A 19111-nucleotide genomic window follows, 5' to 3' on the forward strand; every position below is an offset into this window, starting at 1 on the left:
GTTAGTGAACCTCGCAAATCTGAATATAGAGACTTTCTTGCTAGTATAACTATGGGGGAATCTAGGGAAATCACGCAAGCTACCATAGGGAGCATTCATTTTCCTGCTATACATTATTTTGCTATCTTTATAGGTAGATGCATAAATGGTAAGGATGAGGCATGTCACATGTGTGTGCCAGATCTTAGTGTTCTCAAGAGTGTTGTATTAGGAGATAGAACATATAACTTGGGGGGCATTGTTGCACATAGGTTGCATAATAACAAAATTAATGGAGATTTCTTTGGTGGAATTTATGCAACCCGTTTAGTTGATTTTCTTGAGATACCCATTCGTGGATATGATATTGAGTTGCCTCCTGCCTATTTAGATTTATGATGCTATGGTGCGTCATCAGTTTGTTGAGAGGGACAATCAGTCCCTCCGGTACCGACTAATCTTTGACAGATGACGCACCTATCACGTACGACCCCGGACAATCAGAGCTCCTGCTTTCTTTGACTTTCAAGCAAAAGGGAGATATGTTATAACCAGGGAGGAGGCGATTGAGTACGGGAGGAGGACGGAGGTAGCTCGCCTCCAAGCTGCAGCTCGTCAAGCAATAGCTAATGCATCTCAGTACGACCCCAGCTTCAACTTCGGATATCCACCAGGCCATCCATGGGCATAGACCAACTTAAGCCAAAAGCCTAAGCTTGGGGGAGTATGTATCTCTCACCGACATTACATTCATCTTCACACACTCATGCCAGTTGTCGGTGCTCATACTTTTTCATTGTATCATCCATGCTAGTTTATTTTCATTTTCTCGTTTTCTTCTTGTGTGTTTGAAAAACCTTAAGAAAAACCAAAAAATTAGTTGTAGCTTTTAGCTAGTTTACTTTCCATGCCTGTAGTAGTAGTAGTAGTAGTAGTAGTAGTAATTAAAAACAAAACCCAAAAATATTTCTCGTTCTTCTTTTGCTTGTTGGGAGCTTTCCCGTGTAAATAGTTTTGTTTCTTTTCTTTGGGGGTCGAGAGGAGAAGACCATAATGAAAATGTTGAGTGGCTCTTATATGCATTATTGTTGATCTAACAAAGAGCCCATATTACCTTGTATTCTCTCTTGAATTGAATGCTTGTAGATTCCAGCTTAGTCCAATGCACATGCACTATTATTATTATCCACATTATTCGGTCGTGCAAGTGAAATGCAATAATGATGATTATATGATGAAATTATTGAGACGAGAAAAGCTGCTATGAACTTGACCTTTCTTGTTTTTGTAAATATGATTAATTCAGCGTTCCTGATTTAGCCTATTATGAAAGAAACATATTTGCAATGTAATTAGAGATTGTAGTTGTGTATGCCATGCTTAATTAGCTAGGAGCTTATAATGGTTTACCTTGCGTGCCAACATGCTATTAAAATGGTTGTGATGTGATATGATACGGTGGTATCCTCCTTTGAACGATTCGAGTGGCTTGACTTGGCACATGTTCACACATGTAGTTGAAACCAAATCAACATAGCCTCTATGATATTTATGTTCATGGTGAATTATATCCTACTCATGCTTGCATTCGATGTTGATTAATTTTAATGCATGTTCATGACTGTTGTCGCTCTCTAGTTGGTCGCTTCCCAGTCTTTTTCTAGCCTTCACTTGTACTAAGCGGGAATATTGCTTGTGCATCCAACTCCATAACCCCCAAAGTTGTTCCATATGAGTCCACCATACCTACCTATATACGGTATCTACCTGCCGTTCCAAGTAAATTTGTATGTGCCAAACTCTAAACCTTCAAATAAACATTCTGATTTGTATGCTCGAATAGCTCATGTATCAACTAGGGTTGTCTGTATCCTCCATGCTAGGCGGGTTATTCTCAAGAGGAGTGGACTCCTCTCCTCACTCACGAGAAAATGGCTGGTCACTGGGATGCCCAGTCCCATGCTTTAAGCAAATCAAATCAAAATAATTGCAAACAAAACTCCCCCAGGATTGTTGTTAGTTGGAGGCACCCGTTGTTTCAGGCAAGCCATGGATTGATGCTTGTTGGTGGTGGGGGAGTATAAACTTTACCATTCTGCTTGGGAACCGCCTATAATGTGTGTAGCATGGAAGATATCGAGATCTCTCGGTTGTTATGTTGACAATGAAAGTATACCGCTCAAAATATTATTCATATCTATTTCAAAACCGAGCTCTAGCACCTCTACAAATCCCTGCTTCCCTCTACGAAGGGCTTATCTATTTACTTTTATGTTGAGCCATCATCCTCTTATTAAAAAGCACCAGTTGGAGAGCACCTCTGTCATTTGCATCCATTACTGTTAGTTTACATTGAGTATGACTGTGACTGGATCTCTTTTACCATGAATTACAATGTCTAGCTAGTCAGTCCTTGATCCTTAAAGGTGCCCTGCATTTATGTTTTGCGGTCTCAGAAAGGGCTAGCGAGATACCATCTAGTTATAGCATATCATGATTGTTTTGAGAAAGTGTTGTCATCCGAGATTTGTTATTATTGCTCGCTAGCTGATTATGCCATTGATATGAGTAAACATGAGACCTAAATGTTATTGTGAATATGGTTAGTTCATAATCTTTGCTGAAAACTTGAATGCTGGCTTTACATATTTACAACAACAAGAGCAAACAAAGTTTGTAAAAGTTTTGATTTATCACTTTTAGTTTATCAACTAAATTTCTTGAGGACAAGCAAAGGTTTAAGCTTGGGGGAGTTGATACGTCTCCATCGTATCTACTTTTCCAAACACTTTTGCCCTTATTTTGGACTCTAACTTGCATGATTTGAATGGAACTAACCCGGACTAACGCTGTTTTCAGCAGAATTGCCATGGTGTTACTTTTGTGCAGAAATAAAAGTTCTCGGAATGACCTGAAAATCAACGGAGATTACTTTTGGAATATATAAAAAATACTGGAAGAAGAATCCACGTCAGGGGCCCACACCCTGTCCACGAGGGTGGGGGCGCGCCCCCTGTTGGGTAACGCAGTAATTTCAAAAAAATTCCTACGCACACGCAAGATCATGGTGATGCATAGCAACGAGAGGGGAGAGTGTTGTCCACGTACCCTCGTAGACCGAAAGCGGAAGCGTTAGCACAACGCGGTTGATGTAGTCATACGTCTTCACGATCCGACCGATCCAAGTACCGAACGCATGGCACCTCCGAGTTCAGCACACGTTCAGCTTGATGACGTCCCGCGAACTCCGATCCAGCAGAGCTTCACGGGAGAGTTCCGTCAGCACGACAGCATGGTGACGGTGATGATGTTGCTACCGACGCAGGGCTTCGCCTAAGCACCGCTACGATATGACCGAGGTGGAATATGGTGGAGGAGGGCACCGCACACGGCTGGGAGAGATCAACTGATCAACTTGTGTGTCTATGGGGTGCCCCCTGCCCCTGTATATAAAGGAGTGGAGGAGGAGGAGGGCCGGCCCTCTCTATGGCGCGCCCTAGGGGAGTCCTACTCCCACCGGGAGTAGGATTCCCCCTTTCCTAGTAGAACTAGGAGCCCTTCCAAGTAGTAGGAGTAGGAGGGAAGGAAAGGGAAGGGAAGAGGAGAAGGAAGGAAGGGGGGCGCCCCCCTCCCTAGTCCAATTCGGACCAGCCCATGGGGAGGGGTGCGGCCACCCTTTGAGGCCTTTCTCTCCTTTCCCGTATGGCCCATTAAGGCCCAATACGAATTCCCCTAACTCCCCGGTACTCCCGAAAATACCCGAATCACTCGGAACCTTTCCGATGTCCGAATATAGTCGTCCAATATATCGATCTTTACGTCTCGACCATTTCGAGACTCCTCGTCATGTCCCCGATCTCATCCGGGACTCTGAACTCCTTCGGTACATCAAAACACATAAACTCATAATATAACCGTCATCGAACTTTATGCGTGCGGACCCTACGGGTTCGAGAACTATGTAGACATGACCGAGACACATCTCCGGTCAATAACCAATAGCGGAACCTGGATGCTCATATTGGCTCCTACATATTCTACGAAGATCTTTATCGGTCAAACCGCATAACAACATACGTTGTTCCCTTTGTCATCGGTATGTTACTTGCCCGAGATTCGATCGTCGGTATCTCAATACATAGTTCAATCTCGTTACCGGCAAGTCTCTTTACTCGTTCCGTAATACATCATCCCGCAACTAACTCATTAGTTGCAATGCTTGCAAGGCTTATAGTGATGTGCATTACCGAGTGGGCCTAGAGATACCTCTCCGACAATCGGAGTGACAAATCCTAATCTCGAAATACGCCAACCCAACAAGCACCTTTGGAGACACCTGTAGAGCACCTTTATAATCACCCAGTTACGTTGTGATGTTTGGTAGCACACAAAGTGTTCCTCCGGTAAACGGGAGTTGCATAATCTCATAGTCATAGGAACATGTATAAGTCATGAAGAAAGCAATAGCAATAAACTAAACGATCAAGTGCTATGCTAACGGTATGGGTCAAGTCAATCACATCATTCTCCTAATGATGTGATCCCGTTAATCAAATGACAACTCATGTCTATGGTTAGGAAACATAACCATCTTTGATCAACGAGCTAGTCAAGTAGAGGCATACTAGTGACACTCTGTTTGTCTATGTATTCACACATGTATTATGTTTCCGGTTAATACAATTCTAGCATGAATAATAAACATTTATCATGATATAAGGAAATAAATAATAACTTTATTATTGCCTCTAGGGCATATTTCCTTCACCCCCTGCCTCGTGGGCCCCCTGACGCTCCACCGACCTCAACTCCAACTCCATATATTCGTGTTCGGGGAGAAAAAAATTAGAGAGAAGGATTCATCGCGTTTTACGATACGGAGCCACCGCCAAGCCCTAAACTCTCTCGGGAGGGCTGATTTGGAGTCCGTTCGGGGCTCCGGAGAGGGGAATCCGTCGCCATCGTCATCATCAACCATCCTCCATCACCAATTTCATGATGCTCACCGCCGTGCGTGAGTAATTCCATCATAGGCTCGCTGGACGGTGATGGGTTGGATGAGATTTATCATGTAATCGAGTTAGTTTTGTTAGGGTTTGATCCCTAGTATCCACTATGTTCTGAGATTGATGTTGCTATGACTTTGCTATGCTTAATGCTTGTCACTAGGGCCCGAGTGCCATGATTTCTGATCTGAAGCTATTATGTTTTCATCAATATATGAGTGTTCTTGATCCTATCTTGCAAGTCTATAGTCACCTATTATGTGTTATGATCCGTTAAGCCCGAAGTGACAATAATCGGGATACTTACCGGTGATGACCGTAGTTTGAGGAGTTCATGTATTCACTATGTGTTAATGCTTTCCGGTTCTCTATTAAAAGGAGGCCTTAATATCCCTTAGTTTCCATAAGGACCCCGCTGCCACGGGAGGGTAGGACAAAAGATGTTATGCAAATTCTTTTCCATAAGCACGTATGACTATATTTGGAATACATGCCTGCATTACATTGACGAACTGGAGCTAGTTCTCTGTCACCCTAAGTTATGACTGTTACATGATGAACCGCATCCGGCATAATTCTCCATCACTGATCCATTGCCTACGAGCTTTCCATATATTGTTCTTCGCTTATTTACTTTTCCGTTGCTATTGTTACAATCACTACAAAACCCAAAAATATTACTTTTGCTACCGTTACCACTACTATCATATTACTTTGCTACTAAAATACCTTGCTGCAGATATTAAGTTTCCCGGTGTGGTTGAATTGACAACTCAGCTGCTAATACTTGAGAATATTCTTTGGCTCCCCTTGTGTCGAATCAATAAATTTGGGTTGAATACTCTACCCTCGAAAACTGTTGCGATCCACTATACTTGTGGGTTATCAATAATCGAGAAACATTTCCTTAGTCCTGTACCTAAGGATAATTTTGACTGTTGTCTAGTGATCTACTCCTAGATCACTATTGTACCCCCTTGCCAAACTCATGGCAAGGTACACAATAGGTTAGGTACACAGCATGGCATACTTTATAGAACCTATGGCTGAGGCATAGGAATGACTTTCATTCTCTCTCTATCTTCTGTTGTGGTCTGGTTTTGAGTCTTACTCAACTTCATACCTTGCAAAACAGACAAGAACCCTTTTTGACTGATCTATTTTTAACTTCTTCAAAAATTTACCAAGGTATATACTTAGTGAAAGTCCTATTAAGCATCTTGATCTATCTCTATAGATCTTGATGCCTAATGTATAAGCAGCTTCACCGAGGTCTTTAATTGAAAACCTTTTATTCAAGTATCCTTTTATGCTATACAGAAATTCTACATTATTTCCAATCAACAATATGTCATCCACATATAACATTAGAAATGACATAGAGCTCCCACACACTTTCTTGTAAATAGAGGCTTCTCCAAAACTCTGTATAAAACCATATGCTTTGATCACCTCATCAAAGTGCATATTCCAACTCCAAGATGCTTGCACTAGTCCATAGATGGATCACTAGAGCTTGCACACTTTGTTAGCACCTTTAGGATCGACAAAATCTTCTGGTTACATCATATACAACTCATCCTTAAGAAAACCACTAAGGAATGCAATTTTGACATCCATTTGCCAGATTTCATAATTATAAAAGGTGGCAATTGCAAACATGATTCGGACGGACTTCAGCATTGCTACAAGTGAGAAAGTCTCATAGTAGTCAGCCCCTTGAACTTGTCGAAAAAACTTTTGTGACAAGTCGAGCTTTGTATATAGTGATATTACTATCAGCGTCTGTCTTCCTCTTGAAAATCCATTTATTCTCAATGGCTTGCCGATCATTCGGCAAATCCACCAAAGTCCACACTTTGTTCTCATACATGGATCCCATCTCAAATTTTATGGCCTCATGCCATTTATCGGAATCCGGGCTCATCATAACTTCTTCATAGTTCGTAGGTTCGCCATGGTTTAATAACATGAATTCCAGGACAGGATTACCGTACCAATCTTGTGTGGAACATGCTCTGTTCGACCAACGAGGTTCAATAGTAACTTGATTTGAAGTTTCATGACCATCATCATTAGCTTCCTCTCTAGTTGGTGTAGGCATCACGGGAACGGATTTCTCTGATGTGCTACTTTCCAAATTGAGAGAAGATACAATTATCTCATCAAGTTATACTTTCCCCCCACTCACCCTTTCGAGAGAAACTCCTTCTCTAGAAATGTTCCATTCTTGGCAACAAAGATCTTGCCTTTGGGTCTGTGGTAGAAGGTGTACCCAATAGTTTCCTTAGGGTATCCTATGAAGACGGACTTCTCTGATCTGGGTTCGAGCTTATCAGGCAGAAGCCTTTTGACATAAGTGTCACAACCCCAAACTTTAAGAAACGACAGCTTAGGTTTCTTGCCAAACCATAGTTTATACGATGTCATCTCAGCGGATTTAGATGGTGCCCTATTTAATGTGAATGCGGCTGTCTCTAATGCATAACCCCAAAATGATAATGGTAAATCGGTAAGAGACATCATAGATCGCACCATATCTAATAAAGTACAGTTACAATGCTCGGACACACCATTTCGCTGTGGTATTCCAGGTGGCATGAGTTGTGAAACAATTCCACATTGTTTTAAATGAAGGCCAAACTCGTAACTCAAATATTCATCTTCGCGGTCAGATTGTAGAAACTTTATTTTCTTGTTACGATGATTCTCCACTTCACTTTGAAATTCTTTGAACTTCTCAAATGTTTCAGACTTGTGTTTCATCAAGTAGATATACCCATACATACTCAAATCATCTGCGGAGGTCAGAAAATAACGATACCCGCTGCGTGATTCAACACTCATGGGACCACATACATTGGTATGTATTATTTCCAATAAGTTATTAGCTCGCTCCATTGTTCCGAAGAACGGAGTTTTAGTCATCTTGCCCATGAGGTATGGTTCGCAAGTATCGAATGATTCGCAATCAAGTGATTCCAAAAGTCCATCTGCATGGAGTTTCTTCATGCGCTTTACACCAATATGACCTAAATGGCAGTGCTACAAGTATGTTGCACTATCATTATCAACTTTGCATCTTTTGGCATCAATATTATGAATATGTGTATCACTACGATTGAGATTCACTAAACCATTCATATTGGGTGTATGACCGTAGAAGGTTTTATTCATGTAAACAGAATAACAATTATTCTCTAACTTAAATGAATAACCGTATTGCAATAAACATGATCTAATCATATTCATGCTCAATGCAAACACCAAATAACATTTATTTAGGTTCAACACTAATCCCAAAAGTAGAGGGAGTGTGTGATGATGATCATATCAACCTTGGAATCATTTCCAACACACAACGTCACCTCGCTTTTAACTAGTCTCTGTAACTCCTATTTCGAGTTACTAATTTTAGCAACCGAACCGGTATCAAATACGTAGGGGTTACTATGAATACTAGTAAAATACACATCAATAACATCTATATCAAATATACCTTTGTTCACTTTGCCATACTTCTAATCCACCAAGTATTTGGGGCAGTTCCACTTCCAGTGACCATTTCCTTGCAGTAGAAGCACTTAGTTTCAGGCTTGGGGTCCAGCTTTGAGCTTCTTCACGAGAGTGGCAACTTGCTTGCCATTCTTCTTGAAGTTCCCTTTCTTTCCATCACCCTTTTTCTTGAAACTAGTGGTCTTGTTAACCATCAACACTTGATGCTCTTTCTTGATTTCTACCTTCACCGATTTCAGCATCACGAAGAGCTTGGGAATTGTTTTTGTCATCCCTTGCATATTATAGTTCATCACGAAGTTCTAGTAACTTGATGATAATGACTAGAGAACTCTATCAATCACTATCTTATCTGGAAGATTAACTCCCACTTGATTCAAATGATTGTAGTACCCAGACATTCTAAGCACATGCTCACTAGCTGAGCTATTCTCCTCCGTCTTGTAGGCATTGTACTTGTTAGAGGTCTCAAACCTCTCGACATGGGCGTGCGTCTGAAATACCAATTTCATCTCTTGGAACATATCATATGCTCCATGGCGTTCAAAACATTTTTGAAGTCCTGGTTCTAAGCCGTAAAGCATGGCACTCTAAACTATCAAGTAGTCATCATACCGAGCTTGTCAAACATTCATAACATCTGCATCTGCTCCTGCAATTGGTTTGTCACATAGCAGTGCATCAAGGACATAATTCTTCTGTGCAGCAATGAGGATAATCCTTAGATCATGGACCCAGTCCGCATCATTGCTACTATCATCTTTCAACTTATTTTTCTCTAGGAACATATCAAAAAAATAGGAGCTATATAGCGAGCTATTGATCAACAACATAGATATGCAAAACTATCAAGACTAAGTTCATGATAAATTAAGTTCAATTAATCAAATTACTTAAGAAATCCCACTTAAATAGATATCCCTCAAGTCATCTAAGTGATACGTGATCCAAATCAACTAACCCATGTCCGATCATCACGTGAAATGGGGTAGTCATCAATGGTGAACATCTCTATGTTGATCATATCTACTATATGATTCACGTTCGACCTTTCGGTCTCTAGTGTTCCGAGGCCATGTCTGTACATGTCAGGCTCGTCAAGTTTAACCCGAGTATTCTGCATGTGCAAAACTGTTTTGCACCCGTTGTATGTGAACGTAGAGTCTATCACACCTGATCATCACGTGGTGTCTCAACACGATGAACTGTCACAACGGTGCATACTCGGGGAGAACACTTATACCTTGAAATTTTAGTTAAGGGATCATCTTATAATGCTACCACCATAGTAAGCAAAATAAGATGCATAAAAGATAAACATCATATGAAATCAAAATATGTGACATGATATGGCCATCATCATCTTGTGCTTTTGATCTCCATCTCCAAAGCATCGTCATGACCTCCATCATCACTGGCTCGACACCTTGATCTCCATCGTAGCGTCATGGTCATCTCGCCAACTATTGCTTCTACAACTATCGCTAACGTACAGTGATAAAGTAAAGCAACTACATGGTGTTTGCATTTCATACAATAAAGAGACAACCATAAGGCTCCTGCCGGTTGCCAGTAACTTTTACAAAACATGATCATGTCATACAATAACGTATATCACATCATGTCTTGACCATATCACATCACAACATGCCCTGCAAAAACAAGTTAGACGTCCTCTACTTTGTTGTTGCAAGTTTTACGTGGGTGCTACGGGCTTCTAGCAAGAACCGTTCTTACCTACGTATCAAAACCACAACGGTGATTTATCAAGTTTGCTGTTTTAACCTTCAACAAGGACCGGACGCAGTCAAATTCGATTTAACTAAAGTAGGAGAAACAGACACCCGCCAGCCACCTTTATGCACAACTAGTTGCATGTCTGTCGGTGGAACCGGTCTCATGAACGTGGTCATATAAGGTTGGTCTGGGCCGCTTCATCCAACAATACCGCCGAATCAAAATAAGAAATTGGTGGTAAGCTGTATGATGATCACCACCCACAACTCTTTGTGTTCTACTCGTGCATATCATCTACGCATAGACCTGGCTCATGATGGCACCGCTCGGAAACGTAGCATGCAATTTCAAAAAAAATCCTACGCTCACGCAAGATCTATCTAGGAGATGCATAGCAACAAGAGGGGGAGAGTGTGTCTACGTACCCTCATAGACCGAAGAGGAAGCGTTTGACCACGCAGTTGATGTAGGCGAACTTCTGCTTGTTCCGACCGATCAAGTACCGAACGTACGATACCTCCGAGTTCTGCACACGTTCAGCTCGATGATGTCCCTCGAACTCTTGATCCAGCAAAGTGTCGAGGAAGTAGATGAGTTCCGTCAACACGACGGTGTGTTGACAATGATGGTGAAGTGATCCGCGTAGGGCTTCGCCTAAGCACTACGAAGATATGACCGGAGGCGTAAACTGTGGAGGGGGGCGCCGCACACGGCTAACAATTGTTGGTGTGTGTTCTAGCGGTGCCCCCCCCCCCACATATATATAGGTTGGAGGGGAGGAAAGGCAGCCAAGGGGGCACCCCAAGTAGGAGGAATCCTACTTGGGGTCCTCCCCAATTCAGCCCCCGTCGTTCCTTATTAACCGGAGAGGAAAGGAAAGAGAGGGGGGTGGAAGGAAGGGGGAGGCCGAATCCTCCACTTTCCTTCTCCCTTCCCCTCTTTCCTTCTCCTCCTATTTCGGCCTATATGGGGGCGCACCGGCTCCTTGTTGGCTGGTTGGTATGTCCCTCTCTTGGCCCATAAGGGCATCTCCAGCCGCGCCCCCAACAGGGCCCCCCAGGCCACTTTTTCGGCGCCGGCGCCGAAAAAACGGCCCAGTCGCGCCCCCAGGACGCCGAAAATCGCCGGTTCGGACCTTTTTTCCGCCCGGCGGTCACAGGCCGAACCCGGCGCGCTGGGGAGCAGTTGGGGGCTCCGGCGCTAGGGAAAAGCACGCCTCGCCCACACCGACAGGGGAAAAGTCAAGGTTTTCTTCCCCCGACTCGCCTCGCACCCCCCGCGCCCTCGGCCACCATTAGCTATATCCCGGCGACGGCCGCCGCCCTACTCCGCTAGATAGCCATTCTTCGCCGGAAAATAGCAGCGCTTCGCCGCGGCAGCCCCTCCCACAGCAGCTGCGCGTTTCCGGCCGCCGTTTCCGGCCGCGGAGGCGTGGTTTAACGGCGGGTACACGCCCACCGAGCGCAAGGTGTTCGGCGTTTTGCCTGCCTCGGCGATGGACTCGGATGAGGAGGAAGAGCTCGCCACACTGCTGGAGGAGGAAGCCGCGGCCGACGTCCAGGAAGAAGAGCATCTCATGGTGCTCGCCGCCCTCGGCTAACTGCTGGCGAGCAATGAAAAGCCGCGGCGAGGTGGCTCGGCGCCGGGGCGGATGAAAGCAAAGAACCGACATCGTCTCCAAGGCTACTGCATGCTCTACTCCGACTACTTCGCCGATGCTCCACTTCATGGCGAGAGAACATTTCGGCGCCGTTATCGGATGAGCCGAAAGCTCTTCCTCAGGATTGTGAATTCCATTTGGGAGTTCGACAACTACTTCAAGTGTAAGATGGATTGCACTGGCGCTCTTGGATTCACCTCCATCCAGAAGTGCATGACAGCGATGAGGATGCTTGCATATGGAGCTCCCAGTGATTCACTCGACGACTATGGGCGCATGGCCGAGTCCACCAGCATAGAGTGTTTCTACAAGTTCTATCAGGCAGTGGTGGCAGTGTTTGGGCCACAATACTTGAGAACACCCAATGCGGAAGACACTGCTCGGATCCTAGCCCAGAATGCAGCAAGAGGATTTCCTAGGATGCTTGGAAGCATCGACTGCATGCATTGGAAATGGAAGAATTGCCCATTTGGTTGGTAGGGGATGTACAAAGGCGCCAAAGGCGGTTGCAGTGTGGTGCTTGAGGCGGTAGCCACACAGGACCTTTGGATTTGGCACTCCTTCTTTGGTATGCGAGGAACTCACAATGACATCAACGTGCTGCAGTGCTCTCCTGTTTTTGCCAAGCTCGTTGAGGGCCATTCTCCTCCGGTGAACTTCGAGATCAATGGGCACCAATACAACAAGGGGTACTACCTAGCAGATGGCATCTATCCGAGATGGTCGACATTTGTGAAGACGATCTCAAACCCTGCGGCAGGAGGCAAGAACGCCTGGTTTGCGAAAGTTCAGGAGGCTTGCAGGAAGGATGTCGAGCGGGCATTTGGTGTGCTCCAATCTCGATTCGCTGTTGTTCGGTACCCCGCTCAGACCTGGTCCAAAGATCAAATGTGGGAGATTATGACTTGCTGTGTCATCTTGCACAACATGATCATCGAGAGCGAGCAAGAAGACCCAGTGTTTGACACTGAACCATACTACAGGCAAGGTCCTCTAGCCGAAGTTGATCACCAGCTACCGGCAACTTGGACTGCCTATCTCAGTATGCGTCAGGAGATCCGAGACCCATAGGTGCATCATCAACTGCAGAAAGATCTGATTGAGCACCTATGGAGGCTCAAGGGGGACGCCATGTGATGAAATACGAGTTTTTATTTGTTGAACTATATAATTTGTATTGAACTATTTGTTGTTGTACTATTTTGTTGAAGTATTTGATTTTTCTGTGATGAAATATGTGATAAGAAATAATTGTGTTGATAACTGAACGCCGAGACACGGCGAAACCACGCCGAATATGGGCCTATTCTCGCTCATATGGGCCCTTTATTCGCCGAAATTGGGCTGCAAAGTGGGCCAATTTCGGCGCCTGGGGGCGACGACTGGGCGCAAAACTGCCCCCAGCGCCGATTGTATCGCCGGCTCGCCCCCAGGGGGTGATTTTTATGCGTCCTGGGGGGCCAACGGCTGGAGATGCCCTAAGGCCCATATCTTTGTCGGGGGTGCCCGGAACCCCTTCCGGTGACCCGATATGTACCTGATACCCTCCGGAACACTTCCGGTGTCTGAATACTATCGTCCTATATATCAATCTTTACGTCTCGACCATTTTGACACTCCTCGTCATGTTCGTGATCTCATCCGGGACTCCGAACAACATTCGGTCACCAAATCACATAACTCATAAAATACAAAATCGTCTTCGAACGTTAAGCGTGTGGGCCCTACTGGTTCGAGAACTATGTAGACATGACCGAGACACCTCTCCGGTCAATAACCAATAGCGGAACCTGGATTCTCATATTGGTTCCCACATATTCTACGAAGATCTTTATCGATCATACCGTAATGACAACATACATTATTCCCTTTGTCATCGGTATGTTACTTGCCCGAGATTCGATCGTCAGTATCTTCATACCTAGTTCAATCTCGTTACCGACAAGTCTCTTTACTCGTTTTGTAATACATCATCCCACAACTAACTCATTAGTCACATTGCTTGCATGGCTTCTTATGATGTGTATTACCGAGAGGGCCCAGAGATACCTCTCCGATACTCGGAGTGAAAAATCCTATCTCGATCTATGCCAACCCAACAAACACCTTCAGAGATACCTGTAGAGCATCTTTATAATCACCTAGTTACGTTGTGAGGTTTGATAGCACACAAGGTATTCCTCCGGTGTCCGAGAGTTGCATAATCTCACAGTCAAAGGAATATGTATATGACATGAAGAAAGCAATAGCAATAAAACTTAACGATCAATATGCTAAGATAACGGATGGGTCTTGTCCATCACATCATTCTCCTAATGATGTGATCCCGTTCATCAAATGACAACATATGTCTATGGTTAGGAAACTTAACCATCTTTGATTAACGAGCTAGTCTAGTAGAGGCTTACTAGGGACACGGTGTTTTGTCTATGTATCTACACATGTATCAAGTTTCCGGTTAATACAATTCTAGCATGAATAATAAACATTTACCATGATATAAAGAAATATAAAATAACAACTTTATTATTGCCTCTAGGGCATATTTCCTTTACTTTTGGATTCGAGCATGTAAAAACTAAGCATAGTTGCCTCTTTTTGGTTGTGATCGGACATGCGATCTGGCGCTTGTGTGATCTGGCGCGCTGTGTGGATTGGGCTAAATTTGAATTTCAAATTGCCCTATACTGGCGGGCATATACAAGGTATCACTGAATGGCCGCCTCCCACATCCGTGTCCACGGATTGGTCCCCCTGCCCGCGGACGGATGCCAGAGGGAATTTGCGGGCTGCCGTTGGAGATGCCCTTATTGCACATTCAACTGACTCAGTGAAATATAAAAGGAAAAAAAAAATACCAACACGAATCTTTGCGTAAAATCGACGACATACTAGGACTTAGATCCGTAACACTTTGGGCACATCTAGATGTGCTTTAGTAAAGCTGAAAACTCGAACCAAATCCCCCTTGCCAACATGATACGTATATATGTGCACCATATGAGTACTATGTATCGATCGATGCTCGGGCAGGGACCATGCAAGCAAGAAATTTAAACGTTATTTTAAGAAAATTAAAACATAAATCAAAGAGAAAATGAGATCCATGAATACTAGCACCCAGAACATATTTTCATAGAATGAGCCCATCCAGGTGAAATCACGGAAATTAACTCTCAACGGGAGTCAAACCCCGGTCTGCAAGGACGATGCACCACTGTGTCTTGTCACTGGGCTATTGCCCAGCTCTCATGGGCTATTGCAAGCAAGAAATATGGCGATGACATGCATGCATAGTGCATTGGATAGCTAGCTTTTTTTTAGGGCTACTAGCTAGCTAGGCGGGCATCGATGGATGGATGGATCAAGCGAGCGGGGAGGTGAAAATTCTCTGACCACGGGACAGGATCGCCTTGGGATCATACTTCCTCTTCCGATCCACGAATCTGGCCCACTTGGCTAGACCAAAGTGCTTCTTCTCCCACCCGTCCTGGTCGGCGTAGTACGGCAGGTACTGCACGCACGGTATCCCGGCCTCCTCGCAGAATCGTAAGATCTCCTCGTTCTGCTCCTCCAGGCGCCTCAGCAGCTGGCGGCCACCGTCCGTCGACGCCGGCACCGACGACCGCAGGATCCCCACGGTGTAGAACACCTCCTCCTCCTCCGGGAGCACCGCGGACGTGTCGGCGTCCCACCTGTTCCGGTTCATGGGGTAGACGAGGACGGGTCCCATGGCGCCGGTGGTGCTGTCACGGCGGAGGATGCCGTGGAAGACGCCGGCGGCGAAGTCGAGGACGCGGGAGCGCGGGAGGAAGAGGTTGAGCCAGGGATGCGGCACGTCCCAGAGGCCGGAGGCGCGGAGCTTGAGCTCGCCGTCGCGCACCCGGTCAAGGAACCCCGCGTACGACACGTCCTGCACGAACGCGAACCCGCGCGCGTACCGCAGCTCCCCCAGCAGCACATTCAGCCTCTGCACGCATGCATTCACCCACAGAGCATGCAATTCTGTCAGTACATGCATGCATTGATTAATAAATTTTCCGCAGTTAAAATTTGTATGCAGGTATGCAAGACTTGGACGTGTCAAAGTTGACATATACATGCAGAGTTTTACATTGGCCTTTACCGGCTGAAAATTGTACATGCATGTATGGACTGTGAGTTCTTTCAGTGATCTCTACTCATCTACTGGTTGTTTTTCACAAGAAATCAGGGCAAAGATTTGTAGGACCAGACCGTACAAATTTAACAAAAGCAGATCCCGAGCGAGCTACTTTGCTGACAAGTGGCTGGCTGTGTGACGTGTATACGGATGGAACTAGAACAGCATGTAGGGCAGGCAAGATCGTAGGGTTTGGCCGCTTGCATGTGCAATGCATGCACGGCCCCCGTTCATGCCTTTAGATCTCGTTCGCACAGTGCCACTGCCTGTACAGTGCAGTGGCTAGAAGAAAGTGCATGGCCTAGCTAGCTCTTGAGTCTTGATTGATGCATGGATGAAGTAATTCTGGCAAAAGCCTACTTGCTAGTTTTGAAGTAATTCTGGCAAAGTATATAAGTACGTGACGAGACCGCCCATAATAATTGATTTATTCGTGCACACCCTAGTCCCTACTAGCTAGTCACCCACCACAAAAGTGAAGCCATCTATTTCCCTTTACCTTCTTCTATCGTGGATGCTAGCTTTCACAAATATCGTAGAAGAAATTTCACCTTATTACATGATTAGTTTAGTCTAGGTATGCTTTTAGCAAAACTGATTAGTTTGTCTGTTTTATTACTTTATTGTATAATATAGGTCACTCCACCCCAATTCTTTTGTAAAGGCCAAATATGTGAGAGGGCAAGTTGCCATAGAGTTGGTCAAAGTCGTAGTTGAGACTTTAAGTCTTGATCCAACAAAAATGGGCAAATGTAGATTGTACACATTCTAGATTTAAGGTGTACAAATTTTTATAGCAAACCAATATTATATACTTCCTCCGTTTCTAAATATAAGTATTTTTAGAGGTTTCGATATGAACTTAATACGGATGTAAATAGACACATTTTAGAGTGTATTTATTCATTTTGCTCCGTATGTAGTTCATATTAAAATCTGTAAAATAAACTTATATTTAGGGACGGAGGGAGTAACTTTAATCTTGATGCTATATAATTGAATTAGTGTATTCGTAATTAATATTGGTAGAAAAAAGTGGTTATTAGACATGCTGGTTTACGCTCTCAAAGAGCATTTTGTATGTTCATTTTCTCCTATAAGCTAGTACTCCCTCCATAAAGAAATGTAAGAGCATTTAAAACACTAAAATAGTGATGTAAATCTTTTTTTACAGAGGAAGTAATAGTTTACTTAATGCCCTAAACCGGGATTAGTACTGCTGATGGGGCCGGGTTAGATTTGTGACAGCGACGGGAGCATTTCAGGGGCAGACAAAGCCAGACCAACTACGTACGACGACGTTGATGGTTCACGGATCTGCATGCACCATTGTGGCCCAACGTCACTATCGGTCTCACTTGGCAGGTCACCGTATAGGCCATGCTAGCTACACGACAGCGCACCCACGCAAACAAAAGATGATACTCACTACAAGTTTTACCTGATCGACGTCAGCCTCGCCGCCGCGAGCGGCGCCGCCGTAGTACAGCGCTCCCTCGAGGCAGTAAAGGACCCCGCCCACCTCCTCAGCGAGCGCGGCGATGCGCGCCGCGTCGGCGTCCGAGAAGAAGGACGACCGCCAGCTGCCCACGCGGCCCTGGTCCGCGAGCACCACCGAGCCCTCCACGTAGTCCATGAGCCCGGAGACAGCGGTGCCGAGGTCGACGCCGATGAGCCGCTCCTGGTCGCCCGTGAGCGCCGCGGCGCCCGTGTAGAAGAGCCGAACCCAGCGCGCCCTCGCCGGCGCCGGCGTCAGTGGGATGCGCGCCCGCGTTATGACGCCGAACTGCCCCAGCCCGCCCAGCACGGCGTCGAACAGGTCCCCGTGCTTTTCCTTTGAGCATCTCACCATCTCCCCGAGCCCTACATATCAATTCACAATCATTGGTACATGAACGTGACATGAAGAACCAAAAGGGTTCATCTCGTGCCATCGTGCGCATACGTACCGGTGATCACGTCGAGTTCTTGGACGTTGGATATCTGGGGGCCGTGGCGGAAGGCCTGGCCGCTGATGCCCGCGTTGGAGAGGGTGCCTCCGACGGTGAGGTGAAGGTAGTCGGTCCACGACCTCGGGGTGAGTCCGTGCGCCAGGGCGGCACGCAGCACGTCCACCCACAGCTGCTCGCCACCGGCGTCGACGTAGCGGCCGTCGACCGAGACGGAGAGGCGGCTGGCTGAGCCGCCGGCGTGGCACCCGAGCGACATCATGTCGACGACGACGCCGCGGGGTGCGGACGCCTGGCCTCGGGTCGAGTGGCCGCAGCCCCGGGCAGACACGGGGAACGGGGAGGGGCGCGTGCACGAGGCGCGCAGCAGCGTGGCGATGTCCTCGGGGCACGACGGGTAAAGCACGGCCGCCGCCGGCGGTTGGGCGTCCGACATGTTGCCGAAGTCGGCGGACGCCAGCGCGGTGGCCTCGGCGTCGTCACGGATCAGCGCGCGGACCCCGAGGTGGCGGAGCTGGTGGAGTAAGGAGGAGGCCGGCCTCCAGGCGAGCGCATCATCACGTGAGTACGCCCAGGTGGCGGGGCTCGTCGTCGTTGTCTTGAGGAGGCAGCTGAGCACGAAGAGAGCGGTTATCAGTCTCATCTCTCTCGCACGCGCTTTGTTCGTGACGACCATCTGTGTCTTAGCTTGGGTGAACGATCGATCTCTCTGTGTTTCGTGACACTCCTTTCAGGCGGAGAGTTGGGCATAAATAAGGGCACCGTGTGTAGCGTACAGGTAGACGTGTACACTGTAAGTGTTAAGCAGCAGGTCAGTTAGTTAATTAGCTTGCTTCCTGTGAGTCTTCGCATGAGATCAAAAGGGCAGAGACCCAAAGTCCAAAGATCATTTTCTTGATTGTGCCGTACGTACTTTGTGGTCATGGCATGTACATGTCTACAAGCATGTGAAGTAAGTAGCTGGGTGCACGAACAGTGAGACAGGCGTGTATGTCGATGGTAGAGATCTTGCAATCCGTAGGTGAAAGAACAGGTGTCCTATGACTACGAGTAACTACAGCTAGCCACTGAAAGGCTCGCGCCTAAAGATGTAGTACGTGTG

At 45.9% G+C, this 19111-nt stretch overlaps 1 protein-coding gene across 1 annotated transcript; it reads right to left on the minus strand.

The window, feature by feature from the left end:
- Nucleotides 1-15005: 15005 nt before the first annotated feature.
- LOC119267447 (cytokinin dehydrogenase 2-like) lies at nt 15006-18755 on the minus strand. Its single transcript, XM_037548829.1, has 3 exons — nt 18010-18755; nt 17502-17923; nt 15006-15868 (listed from the first exon to the last, which is right to left on the minus strand). The coding sequence occupies exons 1-3, from the start codon at nt 18683-18685 to the stop codon at nt 15263-15265; spliced, it is 1704 nt and encodes a 567-aa protein (XP_037404726.1). The 5' UTR covers nt 18686-18755; the 3' UTR covers nt 15006-15262.
- Nucleotides 18756-19111: the final 356 nt, after the last annotated feature.

The sequence above is a fragment of the Triticum dicoccoides genome, chromosome 3A (genome assembly GCF_002162155.2).
Source record: "Triticum dicoccoides isolate Atlit2015 ecotype Zavitan chromosome 3A, WEW_v2.0, whole genome shotgun sequence".
NCBI classification, from domain to species: domain Eukaryota; kingdom Viridiplantae; phylum Streptophyta; class Magnoliopsida; order Poales; family Poaceae; genus Triticum; species Triticum dicoccoides.

Coding starts and splice junctions, on each gene's coding strand:
- LOC119267447 (XM_037548829.1), bottom strand. CDS start 18,685: ATGGTCGTCACGAACAAAGCGCGTGCGAGAGAGATGAGACTGATAACC. Junction 17,924..18,009: donor AGAACTCGACGTGATCACCG/GTACGTATGCGC, acceptor ATTGATATGTAG/GGCTCGGGGAGATGGTGAGA. Junction 15,869..17,501: donor GCGAGGCTGACGTCGATCAG/GTAAAACTTGTA, acceptor GCATGCGTGCAG/AGGCTGAATGTGCTGCTGGG.